Here is a 17,862-nt window from a genome sequence, read left to right as displayed (position 1 = left end):
TTTTTCCTGGGAGGAACTCACTTAGGGTCTGCTTTTCCAGAGGTGCAGCAGCTCCCACGACCTTAAACTGGAGTTGAGGTGCTCAGCACTTCTGCAAAAATCAGGCCTTGGTGCTCTGGTGCAGGGTTGCTCAGACACACATATACATGTTCGCAAGGTAGTAAAGGTTTACAGTTGGCCAGTAAAAACCCTCTCTCCTAGAATGGAACAGCTCCCACCATTCTCAGGATACAGGGCCATAAGAGCCTTTGGAGACCAAGCGACACTAACAGCTACCTTTAAATAAGATTAATTAAGCTTGGATTAACATAAAAACAGATTTTTAAAACCACTGAAGGCTGTCCTAACCATACCGAGGCAGTAAGACAACAAGTCCAGGGCTGTTTTGGAATTTGTGTTTGCATAGCAGGAGGTGATAATCAATGTGCATAGATGGCAACAAAACAGATTCTGATTAGCAGTTTGTAGTGAGGGTGGGGACAAAGACCCCCCCAAGCAGGCAGAGAGAATCCTAGCCAACCCACAATGGGAAAGGGCCTTATAAAAGAATTCTATAGAAATGGTCCAAATGTTACAGATTACATTATTGCTGCAGTGTTTTGCTCGCTAAAAAAGTTACAGCAAACAGGAGGTTCGATGGCACTCATTCGAGAAGATAAACCATGGTTTTGAAACTAACAACATTAACTTCCAGGCAGCCGTTTTCCTTTGCATGGCAATTTGCAATGCAAAGCAAGCTATTTCAACCCTTACCAAGGACAGTAATTCAGAAGCAAACAGGGAGAGAAAAGTTGAGCAGGGTTCATTTGATCAGTTTAGGTGCAATTTTCTACTGAGTTAAGTTTCTCATTAGGCAAAAGTACAGTTTGGTTATTTCTTTCATATGTAGTATGTATGAGGTTTTTTTGGGGGTGGGGGGGGAAGAGAGACTTGTGATCCAAAGTGCTCATCAACAGACCCCAATCTCTTTCAGAAATGTCACCCCCTCATAGCTGAATTCAGTTCAATTCTGATCAGAGGCCACACACATACAGCTGGCCAACAATGACCAGACTCGGGGCTATGATCAGATGGGAGAAGAGAAATGGCATGCACCAGGATTATTAAAATCACATGGAAGAGGCAGGCAAGTGTTAGCAACATACTTAACAACTCAGTCCAACATAATTTAAGCAGGAAAGGAGGAGTATGAGGGTGGTGAGAAGAGAGAATTACACAGAGCCTCTTACCTGGAAGAGGAACTAACAAAGTCCCCTCCATCCAGCAGCCTGATTTTGCAGAACAGAACACCATTCACAAAGGGGACAGCAGTCAGCTCCTCCAGAGTGAAACTGGTCTGAAATTTAAACTTCTTTTTCTTCATCAGGAAAGCCATGGGCAGGCTCAGTGAGAGAAGTCCAGGAACGCAGAACAAAATCAGAGTCAGAGAGGAGCTTCTCAAAATGCACACAGATGAAGAGAGGAACAGGCGTAAAAGAAGGCGAGTGTAAATTTCAGTTCAATTGCAATGACGGCCCAGCTTTAAATGCACAATCCTCTTCTCTCTTTGGTGGTCGGATCTGGCTGTGGAATCATTGCCCTGGCAGGCTTCAGGTGAGGAGGAAGAGGACAGAGTAAACCTCTGGAACATCTCCAAGGAGGAAAAGGAGGGAGAAAAATCCAAGCTCCGAACCAGCAGGAGCTCTCCAGGCTGCAGTTCTCGTGTTTAGAGGCAGTGATGCTCTGTGTCCATCAGGCCCCCTTCAGAAACCATCTCTGATAGGAGGAAGTCATCCTGAACTAGTCTGTCTGAAGAAGAAATTTTAGGTCTGCAGACCGCACATTCAAGGCTTCCCGGTTTCAGTCTCCTCCCCTTGTGCGACTACTTTACACAGGTCTCTGCGGTCTGTTGCTACTGCTCCAACAGGTCTTGAACGTCAAGCAGGGAGGGAAACGAGTAAATTAGTCCCAGCCAGCCCTGGACTCCTCCTCTGAAACCTGTTTAGGTGGATAAGATTCTGTTCAACCTCATTGCAATCTAAGGAGGAGGAATCCAGTTAGCCTGCTTCAGAGATCCCTTTCCCCCCTTTTAATGCCTACTGCCATTTTTACTACCCCTGGGTTGCTCTCTATTTTGCAAGATGTGTTTAATCCTAATCTGTGCTAGAACAATTTTTATCCATAGATCTCAAGGCAATTTACAAAGGAAGGCAAGTCTAACAGTTGATCTGGTGAAAAAATGGTCAGAAATACTGGTGAAATGGGGAGGGGGGAGAAGAGAAGTCAGAGCTCTTTGGGAAGTTTCAAAATTTTGACCCTCTCCACCCCCACCCCCAGAAACTTGCATTTTTTTCCTTCTCTGTATTTTCCAACTAGCTCTAATAATAAAGCGTTTCCCCTGGGTCAGGCGCACCCGAGCGAGTCCTCACGTAAGCAAAGTTCAGGCGGCCGGACCCCTTTTCACCCGTGCCAACGTAAACCAGCTGAAAGCCCATGTAACAAACACCGCCTGCTCCCAGGGGAGCTGGCTGCAAGTGCCTGTCTACACGAGGGGTCTGACACCGGAGCACACCAGAGCTGGGCTTGCTCTGTCCCATTCCCTAGCGCAGCTAAAGCCCGAGAGTTATTCGCTGATACATGCGATGAGCCGAGTCCGGTCTCTGCCCGCCTCCGCCTCCCCGTGCAACCAGCCCAGCCCGGGCTCTGGGGCCGGCGGCGGCCTCGCCACGGGCCACAGCGGCAGGAGCAGCCCGGACCCTGCCGCAGCCCCCGCCCGCCGGCCGGCCGCGGAACCGCCTGGCCCGGGCGCTGCTCCCCCGGCCCGGTCCGGGCTCCTGGCCCGGTTCCGCTCGGCCGGCCGCGCCTCTGCACCGGGAGCGAAGCGCCGCCAGGCGGGGGACCGGCGCGGCGACGGGACCCAGCCCCGGCCCCGCTCTCACCTTCTGCCCGCGCCCCGCAGAGCCGCCGCCGCCGTCCGCCTGCACCGCAAGCCCTGCTAACGCGCCTACGCCAAGTGCGCCAGCCACGCTAATGGCGTAGAGAGTGGCCGGCCCCAGCGGGCCCACCAGGCTTCGAGAATACGAAAGCACAGACAACATTCCCCCCCTTCCTTCCCACGGGGCCGGGGGGGAGGGGTGAGAGCGGCGCCATCGGATTGGGTAGAGGCAAAGGGAGGGACTCCTAGCCCTGGATTCGGATTGGCTGCTACAGCACGGCTAGGGGAGGAGGGCGCGAGCTATGGGATTAGTGATTGGAGGAGATAACTATCAGTCTTCTTAAAAACCATCCCCTTTCTTCATGATTCAGGTGAAAGAGAAAGGGGAGGGGGAGAGAGGAGATAGACAAGGGAGGGGGTGAGGATGAGGGGGAAAGGGAGCATGGTACACCCACATCTTGAATACTGCGTGCAGATTGGAACTGGAATTGGAAAAGATTCAGAAAAGGGCAATACAAATGGTTAGGGGTCTGGAATGGCTTCTGTATGAGGAGAGATTAATAAGACTGGGGCTGTTCAGCTTGGAAAAGAGATGGCTAAGGAGAGATAGGATAGAGGTCTATAAAATCATGACTGGTATAGAGAAAGTAGATAAGGAAGTGTTGTTTACTACTTCTCATAACACAAGAACTAGGGGTCACCAAATGAAATTAATAGGCAGCAGGTTTAAAACAAATAAAAAGAAGTATTTCTTCACACAACGCACAGTTAACCTGTGGAACTCCTTGCCAGAGGATGTTGTGAAGGCCAAGACCATAACAGGGTTCAAAAAAGAACTAGATACATTCATGGAGGATAGGTCCATCAATGGCTATGAGCCAGACTGGGCAGGAATGGTGTCCCTAGCCTCTCTTTGCCAGAAGCTGGGAATGAGCGACAGGGGATGGATCACTTGATGATTCCCTGTTCGTTCCCTCTGGGGCACTTGGCATTGGCCACGGTCGGAAGACAGGATACTGGGCTAGATGGACCTTTGGTGTGATCCAGTAGGGCCATTCTTATGTTCTTATGGAAGGGAAGGGGGGAGAGAAAAAGAGGAAGAGATGAAGAAAGGTAGAGGAAAATCTCACTGGCAGATAAAGGGTAAAAGAGAGGGGGCTGGAATCAGAAGAAGAGGGGGAGAAAAGTTTGGTGGGGATAAAAAGATCTAAAATGGAGAGCAAGTCAGGGAAAATGAGGGGGACACGACCATACAGGAAATGGACACGGCAGCGTCGCCACGCCTTCAGTAATCACCAGGCAGGCTGCCCCCAAAATTGCGAGATGGGCTTAGAAAGCACAAGATTTTTAAAGCAATAATACATTTGAGGGGCTTTGTTTGCATGTTGGGGTTGGAGACTCTGGGGGTGCACACATGTCATGTTTTCTAGCTTTTCTCTGCAGCCATGAAGGCTAGAAAGTTACTTTTATTTCTAAATGAAAGCTGAGAGTCTAACCTAATCACATGACTTCAGGAGATGGTGCCTAACTCCCACTGATCTCACCTAAATACCTGAGAGGATGTGGGCCTAGGTCTTTAAAGAAAACCATCAAATATCATGAGGCTTGGGATAACTTATTGGTGATAACAATAACACTTATACTTAGCCCTTCCGTGGCACTTTACATCTGCCGCAAGCTCTTAATCCACACAACTCTCTGATCCCATTAACTATTATTGGCCTGGATTCAGGAAGATCCTTAAGCACATTCCTAACTTTAAGCATGTAAATAAGTTATATTACTATTTCTTTATCTATTTGTATTGTGGTAGTGCCTAGGCGGTCCAGTCATGGCCCAGGTCCCCATTGTGCTAGGACCAGTACAAACACAGAACACAAAAATGGTCCCAGTCCCAAAGGGTTTACAATCATCATTGGAACTTATGGGCTTGATGTTAGGGATGTGCTTAACGACCTTCTAGAATCAGGGCTATTCCCCACATTGCAGAGATAGAGAAACTGAGGCCCAGAGAAAGGAGGTGACTTGCTCAGTGTCATACAGCATGTCTGGCAGAGACAGGATGAAAACCCAGGAGTCCTGGCTCCTACTGCCAATCTCCCATTGCTCCCATTAAACGTCTAGCATCACTGCCTCTAATCACGAATGCTGATAATACCAAGAACTATTAAATTATTTCCCCCCAGTATGAAATCTTTTTACAGTGACAGAAAAAGCACATGGAAACTTACTTGGACCCAGTGATATCTTCAGGTCTGATTAAGATGAACACTTTGCCATGCTGATTCTTGCTCACACACACAGGGTTAAACTGATTTCCAAATTCAAGGTCAGGAATTAATTTTTTCCTCCTGGCCTCTTGGCAGGAGTCTATGAGGTGAGTGTGATGGAGGGGGTTAACTTTTCAGCACAGCCCTAAGCAGGGTGGGGTACCCTTTTTAAGATTAAGGGGTTGTATCCCACACCTTGTAAATTGATGTCTTATGCTTACAAGAGCAATCAGGAATTGGTGGATATTGACTCTTTCCACCTCCTATTCCTCAATTTAATAGAAATGCCGTGGTGAAGAGTCAGATCGCTGGACATTTTAAATCTGCCAAGCTGTGAAAGGTATAGAGGTCCTTGTAGAATTTTGGAAGCGTTTCAAGGTCACCTCTCCTTTTGAATGCTTTCTGTAAGATCCATTGTCAGAAGTATGGTGTATCCACGTCCATCGCTAGAGAAAGGATTAATCGTCCCTTTAGTAGGCCACTAGGGATATCTATTGTGATTCACTCTAATAAATAACTCCCCTAAGGACTTATCCCCTTTGTTTATAGCAACAGGGCTGGATGTTAAAATTTACAGAGATTTTAAACTCTGCTGTTCTCACGCATATTTACTCTACAGCTTTGTCAGAAACAGCTCTTGAAAACCTCAATGTTTGCTTTATAATTAATTGAATAATGTGCCTGACGTTAAAAATAAATTAACTTGGAAAAAAGCCCAGAGAATTGCTGAACAGTCTGCAATATAACAACTGTAGTTGGATTCTCAGGGATATATATATATATATATATATATGTCTCTCTAACAAAGGAAGTGTCATGAAACTGGGATTAAACTCTTGGGACACAGATTCTTTATTATTCTGAAACTCTCCATGTTGGTATTTCTGTATTTTTACTGCACATTTGTGTCTTGATAAATTAGAATCTTTAAAGGGCCAGTAATTAGGAAAGCATGATTTGGGGTGTACTGATGAGCGAAGATGTAATTGACTAGTTAGTTCCATCAAGATATCATAGGGAATATAATGAAAGCATATGTCATCTCCAAGTCTTTAACTCTTTAGACTCAAGCAGGTGCAAAATGCTGCTCCACACCTTCCCACAAGTCAGGAGTAGCATGGCTACATCACCCCATCCTCAGCTCCACTGACAGCACATTACTTTCAGAATTCAGGTCAAAATTGCTCACTTTGGATCAAATTTATATGTAAGGTAAATCCATATAGGTTAAGGGAGTTATCTCAGAGATTAAACTGACCCATAGGATCAGGTCTGTCTATGCTTTGTTCAGCTAAGGACCCAAGAAAGGATAGGCCAGGGGTAAAGGTGACCTTTCCCTCCTCCCAGGCCTGAGGAAAGCCAGGGTTTGATTTGGTCCAACACACAAGTTAGAGCAGTCTCCAGGATGCCCTAAATTGTGTTTGTTTTTAACCACCCCATAGAGCACACTACATTTAGGACCATTTAGGACACGTTCCTCTTCCTGAGATGCCCCTTATTCAAAGGAGAGGGGTTTGTACAGCTGGCTGTGGTGTTTCTACACATCACTCATTGATTTCATCACACTGAAGGAATCCCCAGGTGCTCAGGCTCTGGCCCATAGTTTTTAAGTCCCTGATTGCCTTGCTCCATCCTTTTTAAAAACCTGAGCTCCTCTTTCTTCCTCAAAAATGATGATATATCAGAGGAATTAGATTGGTTTTGTACAGAACCCTGGTTACACCTAATCCAGTGAACAGAATCTAGCTCTGATCCCTTTTGGACAATATTATTGCTCTGAAGAATATGCTACATCAGCTTGTTCCGGTTAGTCAGGAGGCTTGGAGGTGACCTAATGGATGTGTTCATAATTATGGAGGTGTATGATAGCGTGCATTGGGTAGCAGGATATAAAAGTGAGGAACTGGAGCGTGAATTCAAGCAGAACAAGTAGCTGTGAAGTTGCCAAGTAACGGCTACCAATGATTACAAGTAGGAAATAATTTTAAGAGACAGAAATATATTTTGGGGGAGGGGGAGAAGAGGGAAAAGGATTGAGGGAGATAGTGAGAAATCAAGGAAAATGTGAGGTGAGATAAATTTGAAGGGGGCTGGGCTGGAAGAAATGAGATTAGATAGATAGATGGATAGGTAGATATGGTCAGTAAAGTGTGCAAAGCATTTGGGGATCCATTTAGTCCTATTACTTAGACTGGAGGTCTCCGATCAGTATATCACAAAGCCTTGTAAAATAGATAGTTTCCTCCTCTGGAAAACATCACTGGATTTGCAGCCAAACACTGAAGACTTGGAAACCAAATTATATACAGTCATTGTTACAATATAAGCATAGTAATGGACCTGTTCCAGTACAGCTTATAAATACAGTTATAATAACTTGAATGAGATTTCAATGTTATCGTACAAATATGACTGCTACCACAAAATTAATTATGCTGTATAAATGTATTCTTCATACTGCTGCCAAATACTGTATATGCCTACAATGCACCTGCTTTAGGTACCCATACCAGATACTGTGGGATAGGATGCCTGCAGAGAGCTCTGTGTGGGATAGTAGTGACTGTGACCCCACACCAGGATGGCTAGTGGGAATACACTGCATTTGTTGCACCTTGCATCACCAGCGCAAGCTGCAACAGAGTAATGTCTCTAGTGCAGAGGAGGCCTCAGTGTCAAGTTACTCCAAAGAGATGCACCCCATTTATAGAGCTCAGGAGTTGGAGAGCTACTGGGAGTGGTGCAAAGGAAAATGTATGCCAATCCTTAATAGGTAGGATTATCCTGTGTTACTGAGTTACTCTAAGTTTGTATCTTCTCAGCTTAACTTAATAGCAGACTGTGAGCTCCTCTTTGATCTGCTTGTATTTTTGATTAGCTCTGTATGTTAATAGTATTTATGATAATAAAGGGTCATGAATTGATTTCACGCTTACCATACCAGCCAAGTTCATAAAAGTTGTACACTGGGAACACAGATAAGCCCGAGTGGTATGCTCCTGGTTTGAAGGGACTTGGGACTAGTCATGGAGAAAAGGGAGCATAAGAATCTGGAATCAGTGGATTCCTTTCTCCGAGCCCATGGACAAACCCAAATCTCCAGCTGCCTGACCTTTCTTATTTACTGGTCTCAATATCTTCCCTTAGTGTCTTTGGTATGTTAAGTAGCTCATAGGAATCTCCCCTTGTTTCTGGGATGCATATCAACAGGAAAGAATGGAGTTAGTTTTCTCCTTCTGACATATTCCAACTTGCATCTGTAGTGCCTGAAGCCTTTGTCTTGTTTATAGAATACAGTCTTATGTTTATAGCACACTGCAATGGTGTGGTGCATTCACACTAGGTGTGGAGTTTTGCAGCCACCCTACAGTTCCTGGCCCTGCTCCTGCTCCTGGGAGTCTCACACAAGCAGGTGCATGACAACAACCATGGTACATAACATCTATTCACATTTTTATTTGTTCCAGTGGGTGCTGCAAATGGTTCTGTCTTGCACAAGGAGCTGTGCATGTGCTGCAAGGGGTAGGAGCTATATCCATCACACTCACCTGCTGATGCTATCATAGCAGTCACCAGATTCCCTCTTCCTCTTCTTCTCTACCTTTCCTCCAGCCATTATCAGATCTCAGAGGTTATAGGCGAGGGAAACCTTTACTGAACTCCTTTTATTGCCAGCCATAAAGTGCAATTGATCATTTATTTGCCAGGCTCCTGCCAGTTACTTTTAAGAGTGTCATGCAAAAATGGAAGGGCCTGAAATACTTAGACTTTCATACCTAGCTAAACACAACAGGCCAAATTCAGACTTGATCTCACTTCCTGTGGAGTTACATCACAGATGAATTTGGCCAAAATAGGCTTGACAGTTAAGCTTTAAAAAGAAATACTGCAGGGGAAAAAAAATTAGACAAAAATTCAAATCATGATCATTCTGCACCTTTCTTATCACTTCGCCAGTTACTAGCTACCAAAACTATAAAGTAACTTAAATGCACACCAGATATACAGGAGATACAGACATATCATGTGCTATGCTTATCCATCCCTTTGCTTGTAAATGCATAACTCATCTGTCTTTATATCTTGTGTGTCCCTTTTATGTTGTAGTAAACTTGTTTACTAGAAATACTGTTCATTACTGAGCTCATCAAAAAAGGGAGTTCCAAATGTTCAAGCTCTTTGTCTGTTTTTACTGGAAGGGTATGTTGTTTTGCATTCTCAGCCAACCTGTCTTTTGTTTGGACACAGGGCTCTTTTTCCCCTGTGCTATGCTGAGTTTCTTTTCAGCTTGTCAGCCAGCCTCAAAAAGGAGAGAGAATTGTGAGAGGAGCAAATAGAATCATAGGAGGTGGAGATTGGGGAGACTTTTTAGATCAGTTTGATATGTCTCCCTGCCAGTGGAACTGTAGGACTTTCCAGCTGCAGGGTTTTAAATATATACATTAATAACTGATTGCTCGTGGCTGAACTAAGATCTCAGTGGAATGCCTGTCCATGTTATCCAGCTGCAGCAATTTCTCCATTCTGTTATATGGTGCCATCTGCAGGAGAGAATTGAAATGAATTCTGGAGTGTACATCACCAGCCAGCTGAACACCCTTAAAACTATATATTTGCTCCAGGGGTGGACTGGCACACGTAAAGCAACCTGGCCACTCTGGAACGGCCTCTGATGGACCAGAGACCACTTCAAGGTTTATCTCCTGAACCTCCAACACTAGAAATTTGTACTATATACCACTGAAACTAGAATTCCCAGTAGCATGTACTCTATAGCATTGTTTCTTAACTTCGGTGATTTTTGATACAGGCCCTCAAATCACATTTGTATTATACTCTTTCACATCTGCTGTGTCCTGTTGGAGAAGAACATCCTTGCTTGGTACATGGCTGTCCTCAGGCCAGGCAGCTGGCTACCGAACTCTCCAGTTCCAAAGAAGAGCAGCAGGCTTGGGGCACAGATCAGCATCCTGGATACTTTGCGTATTTTCTGTCCCTATCAGGCACTACTTTTGTGTTCAATCAGTATAACAGCCCCTTCTCCCCCAAAGCGCAGTTTGGGATACCTTCTTGGGCTGCTTCCCTTTACTATCTAGTTTTCAGCTTGAGTGCACTATTTTTTCCTTTATTCCTCATAGGGCTCCACTGAATCAATTAATGACCAATGGTTGAGCTCCAGGCAGGCAGCTTGTATTATATTTAAAATATTGCTTCACTTTTTTCATGAGGGAGAATTTATGTACACAATTTACATTTGAATGCTATTCATTTGTGTTAGCACAATATTTCTCCCGGACATACAAATTGGTGTTTCCAAGTGCCAGGCATTCAACTACATGTAGTAACTATTTGCAGTAAGATGTATTACAAACACTTCTTGGGCTGCAGTCATTGAAAAAGTTAATGTAAATCAAGTCTAAAGCCTTAGAAATGCCAGCACTTTGTCCTTTATTATGCTAGGATGTTGTATTCATCTGCCATGAGCCGGATACAGTATAATGTGATTTTCATGAGTCATGGTTGTCTGTCATAAACAGAGTAGTAATCACCATTGCAAGGCAAGATTGCAGAAAGTATTGATATTATTTGAGAAACAGAATGTGATCGTGCAGCTAAATATCATATCATGAAGCATGTGTCCAAGGGGACAGAGTTAAGGTTGCTGAAAGGAATGTGCAGCCTTAACTTTGGTAATTCCTGACTTTTGAATCCTTTTCTGCCTTGTGTCATATTTTTTTCCATGAAAAATACTGATATACCGAGAGCGATTTACCAAAAAATCGTTTTTATTAAAAATTCATATTGGTATTCATATTCACAAGTGAGGTAAAACCTGACAGATATGATGCAGTGTCTGTTTTAAAAATAAACTGCAACTGAGTCATTGATTTGGTTCCACAGGGTTTGAGAGAAACAAGGCAAGAAAATTGTACTGATGTGATTAGATGGTGAACAAGGTGGGAAAGCCATTGATGGTGCTGTCCTGACTCGGAGTGGAAGACTGAATGGATGGGTCAAGGATCTTCCATGGGCCAAAGCTTTCAAACAACACTGTTCATTATCCCTTTCTCCTCCTTCCAAAAGACAGTTGAACTACCAATACAATAAAGGTTATTAAATATAGCAATATCCCATGGACTGGTCTGGTTAAGAGCCCCATCAATATTTCCAATTATAGAAAGATATATTCATTGTGTAAATTCATTCCATCATGAATTTCAGCTCACTGCTTCTCAGCCCTACAGAGAGTTCAACAGCAAATTTAACTCAGCATAAAAAAGTTCCATTTTGATAGTAATATTTGCAAGTATTAATCCGTAATTTTGACTCATTGGTTCTGCAAGTGGAGGGTGGAGGGGCAAGAGGAAGCCATTAATAACGAAATTATTTTTTTGCAAACAAATCAATCATCTTCTACACATGTACAGGTGAAGCTTTTCATCTGAAATACAAAAAAATCATTTATGAAGTTGGTGCATATTTATAATAACCACATTCACACTATCAAGTCAACTTCCCATGAAACTAAGTGCTCTTACTTAGTTCCTGGCCCCAAAAGCCAGAACAGCTCAAAAAGGAGGAAGGGTAGAAGGTGTAAAGGATCATTTTTTCCCCCAATATAATCTTAAGAAAAAGATTTGGGGTCAAATCCCACAGTCCTTAGGCAGTCAAAATGCCTGCTGAAGTCAATGGTATATTGACTAAAGACAACAGAATTTGTTTCTAATGCCTTAAAAGTACAAAACAAATGACAAACTGTAAACAAAAACTAACCTCTCCACACTGTTGAAATAGCAAGTAGTTGACAAACTCACACAAGCAAAGACTTTTAGAGTTATGGGTCTGCTGAAAACTCCATATTTTCCCCACCTTGTTGTGCCAACAGACTGTACAGGTTTCAAACTATACTGCAGTACCTAGTCCACTGGTTTCATTTGTATGTAAGCCTACCCGAATGAAATTCATATTTATTCATTCCCTTAAGTACTACTTTGAGACATTTAATACACATGTAAAAACACCTCTGCTAGCTTCGGATGAAATTTACCACTGTGCTGAAGGCCAGCATGAGGTCTATGCACCACTATTTTGAGAGCTAACGTGGGACTTCTATGGGATTTAGGTTGTGGACAGGCCTTGTGCTGGTCCTCTATACAGGGGTGACTTTCACCCTTAAAGAGCAGCATCCACAAACCTCCAGCACAGAGATGTGGCTGCACCACCTCAGGTACCATATTATTACTCTACAAATGTCCAGCAAGAGACTGGACTGCATTAGCTCCTCTGTAGTATAACAGAGTATCTGGGCACCTTCAAAGATGAGCCATGACTGCAAGACCCTCCATGTCTTCGAAGCCAGATAAAGGCTGTATGTCTTGGGAAGAGGTGTCATTTTTGAAGATAGAAATAAAAATAATTAATTGTCTTTTTAGAAATCTATATGGAAAAAATACTTTTCTTTTTAAAAAAAGAAACCAAATCCAACAACACTAACTTCCAAGGTTAATCACACATCCTGGCTGCCATCCTGGACGTTGAGTCAAAAAGAAGCAGATAGTGCAGGATCATCACAGAAAAGGATGCTGTCCAGGAACAGCTTTTGACCCCAGAGGACGGGAACTCAACCAATCCACAATGACGAGAGCCGATCTCGTCCCTCCTACCTCTGACCCAGTGCGTCCAACAGTAGCAAAGGTAGCTCTTTTGAGAGAAGAGTCCAGTCGGTCCTTATTTCATTGGATGATGCCATCTTGTTGCCCATTCTGGGCCACGTGGCTGGGGTCAGCAGTTACCGAAGGATTGGGTGTATTACTTTGCAGGAATCGACGGAAGTCCTTGATCATGGGGCGTAAGATCTGGATGAGGGCACTCAGAGCAGCCTGGGTCCCTTCCATAGCCTGCGCCTGACGCTCTTGTGCACATGCCTGAACCTCCTGAGAGCGACGGATCATCTGCAGCAGGTCGTTTTGCTGTTCCAAGTGCTGGGCAATCTCCTTCACATGGAGGTTGGTCACTCGCTGCTCCTGCAGGAGCTTGGCTGAATTTAGGGCGATTCGGCTTTTCAGCTCCTGGGGTTTCACGGATGCCTCGGCTTGATGGGCCATCATCTCCAAGGGTGCTTCAGCAGTAACAGTTGTGGGAGCCTCTGTCGTGCAGTATTCCACCACTCCATCCTCCAGACTATGGTAAGTTGTCTCTGCAGGAACTAGGCACAAATAAAAAGAGAAGTCAGAGGCTGCAGCTCTTTGGGTGAATGTCTACAGCAGGGGTTCTCAACCTTTTTCTTTGTGAGCCCCCCCCCCCAACATGCTATAAAAACTCCATAGCCCCACCTGTGTCACAATAACAGGGTAGCAACAGGGCAACTGCCTGGGGCCTCATGCCACAGGGGCCCCCACAAAGCTACATTGCTCAGGCTTCGGCTTCAGCCTTGGGTGGCAGGGCTCAGGGCCCGGGCTTCAACCCCATGCAGCAGGGCTTTGGCTTTCTGCCCTGGACCCCAGTGACTCTAATGCTGTCCCTGCTTGGTGGCCCCCCTGAAACCTGTTTGCGGCCCCCCAGGGCGCCTTCGACCACTGGTTGAGAACCACTGGTCTATAGGACACCACTAACAAATGAACATGCCAGGGGTTTAGTGCAGGGGTGGGCAAACTACGGCTCACGGGCTGCGTCCAGCCCATCAGACGTTTTAATCCGGCCTTTGAGCTCCTGCTGGGGAGTGAGGTCTGGGGCTTGCCCTGATCTGTGCAGCTCCCAGAAGCAGCAGCATGTCCCCACTCTGGCTCCTACATGTAGGGGCAGCCTGGGGGCTCCGTGAACTGCTTCCGCCCCAAGTGCTGCCCCCGCAGCTCCCATTGGCTGGGAACCATGGCGGGGGGGAGGGGAGGGAAGAAGGGAGACATGCCGCTGCTTCCAGGAGCTGCTTGAGGTAAGCACTGCCTGGAGTCTGCACCCCTGACCTCCTTCTGCACCCTAACCCTCTGCCCCACCCATTATCCCCCTCCCACCCTCTGAACCCCTCGGTCCCAGCCTGGAGCACCCTCCTGCACCCCAAACCCCTCATCCCCAGTCCACCCCAGAGCCCGCCCCTCCCAGCCAGAGCCCTCACTTCCCCCCGCCCCCTAACCACCTGCCCTAGCCTGGAGGCCGCTCCCGCACCATGGACTCATTTTTGGCCTCACCCCAGAGCCTGCATCCCCAGCCATAGCCCATACCCCCTCCCACACCCCAACCTTCATAACTTGTGAGCATTCATGGCCCGCCATACAATTTCCATACCCAGATGTGGCCCTCAGGCCAAAAAGTTTGCCCACCTCTGCTTTAGTGCCTGCGTAAGGAGAAAACTGAAAAGACTGTGCATGTAGAACACTAAAGAAGAAAGCTAGTTCTACAGAAGACTGATCTTTCCTGATCTGGATCTGTCCCCAGGCCTGTACAGTGCAGGGTCAAAGAGCGTAGGGAATACTACAGTATATACCTAGATACACCACTTCTCAATCCCCAATTCAAGAGGAGCTTTCCAAGCAACATTAATAAATGGACACAAAGGACAAGTAAGAGATGAAATGGCATTGGTCAGAATGCTTTTGGCTGCTCAAGCATCCACTAGAACATCTCCACAGACCCAGAAAAGAAGACAGAAGGAAGAGAAATGTGCTTCCATCTTTCATAACTCACAAGAGGGTGGGGGATGGAGGAAGAGCTGGGAGTAGCCACACAAGACAAATCTATTAATCTCAGCCTTTGCAGGACAAAATGGGTTTCACTTATTCATCACAGTGTCAAAACAGCTAGGTGCTGCTGTTTCAACTAGCATATCTCTGAACATCTAAACATCTCAAGGAAGCTTTGTATAAATTAGCTTAACGAATATATATAGCCAGAGGTATCTGTAGTTTCCTATTTTGCTCCATCTGTACGCTGGATTTATAGACTGAACACCATGAGCAGCCATTCAATGGGAAGGAAAGCAGAAGAAAGATATTTGAGCAGATAACTATGTACTGTGAGCTTTTATTCTGGTCTAGAAAGCTCAGTATTCAAGTTCTTCCTTTCTGTACTAAGCCCCTTTAATCCATCTTTGCTCCCTTTTATGATTTGTTACCCCACTCATAAGCTTGAATCAGCTTTAGCCCCAGACAACTGTGCATAGCTACTAACCATCCTATAATACAGCCTTACAGTTATCCTCCAGAGGGAGGCTGGGGCAGCCTGTTTGTTGCAAAGGTGCATTGAGATGCCAAGTCCCCAAAAGGCTGCTTGCTTTCCTTGTTCTTAAGACTGAACTTGCTGTCAAACAGTGGTTTGCGTTCAGTACCTGCATATCCTGCCCCTCTATAGCACCAGAGCTTATAGGGGTGCCATTTTCACTATATTGTAAAAGGTGCCACGGTTTCATTTTGCTGCCCTTTTGGGGAATGGAGGCTGCTCCACATGGGTACCGGGGCCCCTTCTCATTGTTCATGGGAGAATTGCAGGGACCCCGTATGACCTTCTGATCCAGCACCTTCATCAGGGGCAGCACTCACTCTGGGTCAGGGTGACAGTGGTGGTGGAGGCTGTGATGGGTATCTCAGCACCATCCCCGGCAGTGCAGTCCCCAGTAGGTAGACTGATGATGGTGGCTTCTCCCAGCAGGTTGCAGATGCGCTGCTGCATGGGGGTGAGTATGACAGGGGTGGCTGTGGCGCCAGTCGGGTCCTCGCCGTCCTGGCCCTCGCCGGCTCCATCCTGCCCTATGCCACCTCCTTCCATAGCGGCCCGGACCTGCGCCACCTTGCGCCGCACCTCAGTCTTGAGGTCTGACCACTTCTTCTTGACCTCCGGCAGCTCGCGGCGGCAGGTGGCCACGGCATTGACGCGGCGTAAGATGTCGTGCCAGGCGGCGGCCTTGGTGGCCAGGGGGACCCCCGCGTTGAAGTGGTTGATGAGCAGGTGCTTGCCTCGTTCCAGCTCCTCGACGATGATCTCCACCTCCCGCTCCGAGAAGTTCATCTTACGCTTCTTTGCTGGGGGGGCCAGGGGTGATGCCATGGCCATGGAGTGATGGGGCTGAGGGGAAGATGGGAGCTCTGGAGGCCTGAGGGGGGGTGGGGTGGGGGCAAAGGGCCCTAGAGGGGGGTTGGAAGGGCAGGAGGCCTGAGAGGAACTGGACTGGGGGCCTGACAGGGAGCTGGGAGCCTAAAAGGGGCCTAGAGGAGCCTAGAAGGGCAGGAGGCCTTAGAGGGCCGGGGGGGACCAGAGAGGGGTGGAGAGGGCTACTAGGGGCCCTGAGAGGGACTTGGGGCCTAACGGAGGCAGAAGAGGGGTGGGACCCAGGGGCCCCGAAGACCTAACAGGGTCTGGTGACCTATAGGGCCAGGAAAAATGGGGGGGCCCCAAGGGGCCTCACGGGCCCTGGGGTGCTACCCCCTTCAATAGCGAAAGATACGCAAATTGCGTACCGCGGCCACCCAGCAGGCCCCGCTAAACGGCCTCCACCCTGCGGCAGTGGCGTAATGGCTTCCAGAATCAGCCCCTTTCCTGCCTCGGCCCATTGGGCTCCCTGCTTGCCTGTCAAACATAGGTCTCACCTCCCGCCGACAGCGCCTTAATCCTATTGGTCAAAGGTGCTGCTTGTCAGGAGTAGATACCGCCTCCCCTCAGCGCCATTCCAGCCCGCGGGCCGGAATGCTGCCTGTCAAAGAGTGTACCCGCCTCCGGAGGCCGCTGCCATAGTACATTGGGTGCCGTTCCTGCCAGTCATAGCTCAGTCCCCTCTGTTCTTCCAGGCTATTGGATGTATTCTCTGTCTGTCAAGATTTAGTACGGGCTCAGGCCGTCAGCGTCTCAGTCCATTGGGCCTGTCGTCACCTTACCCCACCTTCCGACGCGGCTTTACCAATGTGAATCCTCCATCAATTTGAATAGCTTCCCAAATTTCTAGTCCAAGCTGAGGGCCTCTGCATTCTGATTGGGTAAGGCTAAGGCGTGCGTGTGACGTAAATGCAAGCTCCCATGATTTCATTGGCTCATACGTGGAGATGCGTGGTGCGTCCGTAATGTTGTCCTCGCGCTCCCTGTGAACATGCCTTTCCGAATGGCCACAAAAGGGTCACGTGGGCGTTTTGCCTGGCGGCGCGAACCGGAAGCCCGCTGAGACATTTCCTTTCTGTGGGGGAGGGGGAGTGCCGCCATTTGCCGGCATTTCGCGAGCCGCTGGAGGATGCCGGGTCCGCGGCGCTCTCTGGCCTCGCCTGTGGTGAGCGGCGTGTTGTGCCCGTGCGGCTCCCCTCGGGCAGGACCCGCGACTGTGGCATCTGAGGCGGGCGGCCGATCCCTGTGCGGGGGGCCCGAGCACCGGCGTCTTCACACCCTCTTCCAGAAGCTCGACGTGAACCGGGACGGCGCGCTCTGTGTGCACGACCTGGCGGTGGGGCTGGGGCAGCTGGGGCTGCACCGCACCGAGCGGGATCTGTGGGTGAGTGAGCGAGCGGGGAGGGCTCCGGCGGGGTGTGCGCTGGGATTGCACCCAGGAGAGCCTGGGCTGAGGAGCTGGGGGACCCGGTGTGGGAAGGCACCGCGTTTGGGGGAGGGCGGGCCCCGGGTGAATGAGTGGGGAAGGGCGGAGGAGGGGGCGTGCCCCGGGTGATTGAGGGGGGGTAGGGCGGGGTGGGGGTTGGACGATGGGGGGGGGGG

At 47.7% G+C, this 17,862-nt stretch overlaps 3 protein-coding genes across 5 annotated transcripts in view; 1 reads left to right on the top strand and 2 right to left on the bottom strand.

The window, feature by feature from the left end:
- The window catches only part of FAM102A (family with sequence similarity 102 member A), a 44,408-nt gene extending 41,335 nt beyond the window's left edge, over nt 1-3,073 (bottom strand). Inside the window, exons 1-2 of the mRNA XM_034793550.1 lie at nt 2,919-3,073; nt 1,230-1,977 (exon numbers count right to left, since the gene is read on the bottom strand). Coding sequence (XP_034649441.1) covers nt 1,230-1,375 — 146 coding nt within the window. The 5' untranslated portion in view covers nt 1,376-1,977; nt 2,919-3,073. The remainder of the gene's footprint in view (nt 1-1,229; nt 1,978-2,918) is intronic.
- Nucleotides 3,074-10,952: 7,879 nt separating this feature from the next.
- NAIF1 (nuclear apoptosis inducing factor 1) lies at nt 10,953-16,744 on the bottom strand. 2 transcript variants are annotated; one of them, XR_004643335.1, is made up of 3 exons: nt 15,714-16,744; nt 12,680-13,390; nt 10,953-11,626 (listed from the first exon to the last, which is right to left on the bottom strand). XR_004643335.1 is itself a non-coding variant. In XM_034752101.1 (2 exons), the coding sequence occupies exons 1-2, from the start codon at nt 16,222-16,224 to the stop codon at nt 12,918-12,920; spliced, it is 984 nt and encodes a 327-aa protein (XP_034607992.1). In that variant the 5' UTR covers nt 16,225-16,744; the 3' UTR covers nt 10,953-12,917. The 2 variants fall into 2 exon arrangements, 1 of the variants encoding a protein (XP_034607992.1); XM_034752101.1 differs by having other exon boundaries at nt 10,953-13,390.
- A 511-nt stretch (nt 16,745-17,255) lies between these two features.
- The window catches only part of SLC25A25 (solute carrier family 25 member 25), a 35,023-nt gene continuing 34,416 nt past the window's right edge, over nt 17,256-17,862 (top strand). Inside the window, exon 1 of one of the 2 annotated variants that reach the window (XM_034752099.1) lies at nt 17,256-17,644. In XM_034752099.1, the coding sequence (XP_034607990.1) occupies nt 17,390-17,644 (255 nt within the window). In that variant the 5' untranslated portion in view covers nt 17,256-17,389. The remainder of the gene's footprint in view (nt 17,645-17,862) is intronic. The other variant, XM_034752095.1, reaches the window with a different exon arrangement.

Source organism: Trachemys scripta, chromosome 17 (genome assembly GCF_013100865.1).
Source record: "Trachemys scripta elegans isolate TJP31775 chromosome 17, CAS_Tse_1.0, whole genome shotgun sequence".
Classification (NCBI taxonomy): domain Eukaryota; kingdom Metazoa; phylum Chordata; order Testudines; family Emydidae; genus Trachemys; species Trachemys scripta.
The sequence above is the reverse complement of the archived record's forward strand: the minus strand, read 5'-3'. Positions and strand labels throughout refer to the sequence as shown.

Excerpts from the sequence above, each read along its gene's own strand:
- NAIF1 (XM_034752101.1), bottom strand. The coding sequence starts at position 16,224 with ATGGCCATGGCATCACCCCTGGCCCCCCCAGCAAAGAAGCGTAAGATG. Across the intron at positions 13,391-15,713 it reads CACTGTCACCCTGACCCAGA|TTCCTGCAGAGACAACTTAC; the intron begins GTGAGTGCTGCC and ends ATTTGTGCCTAG.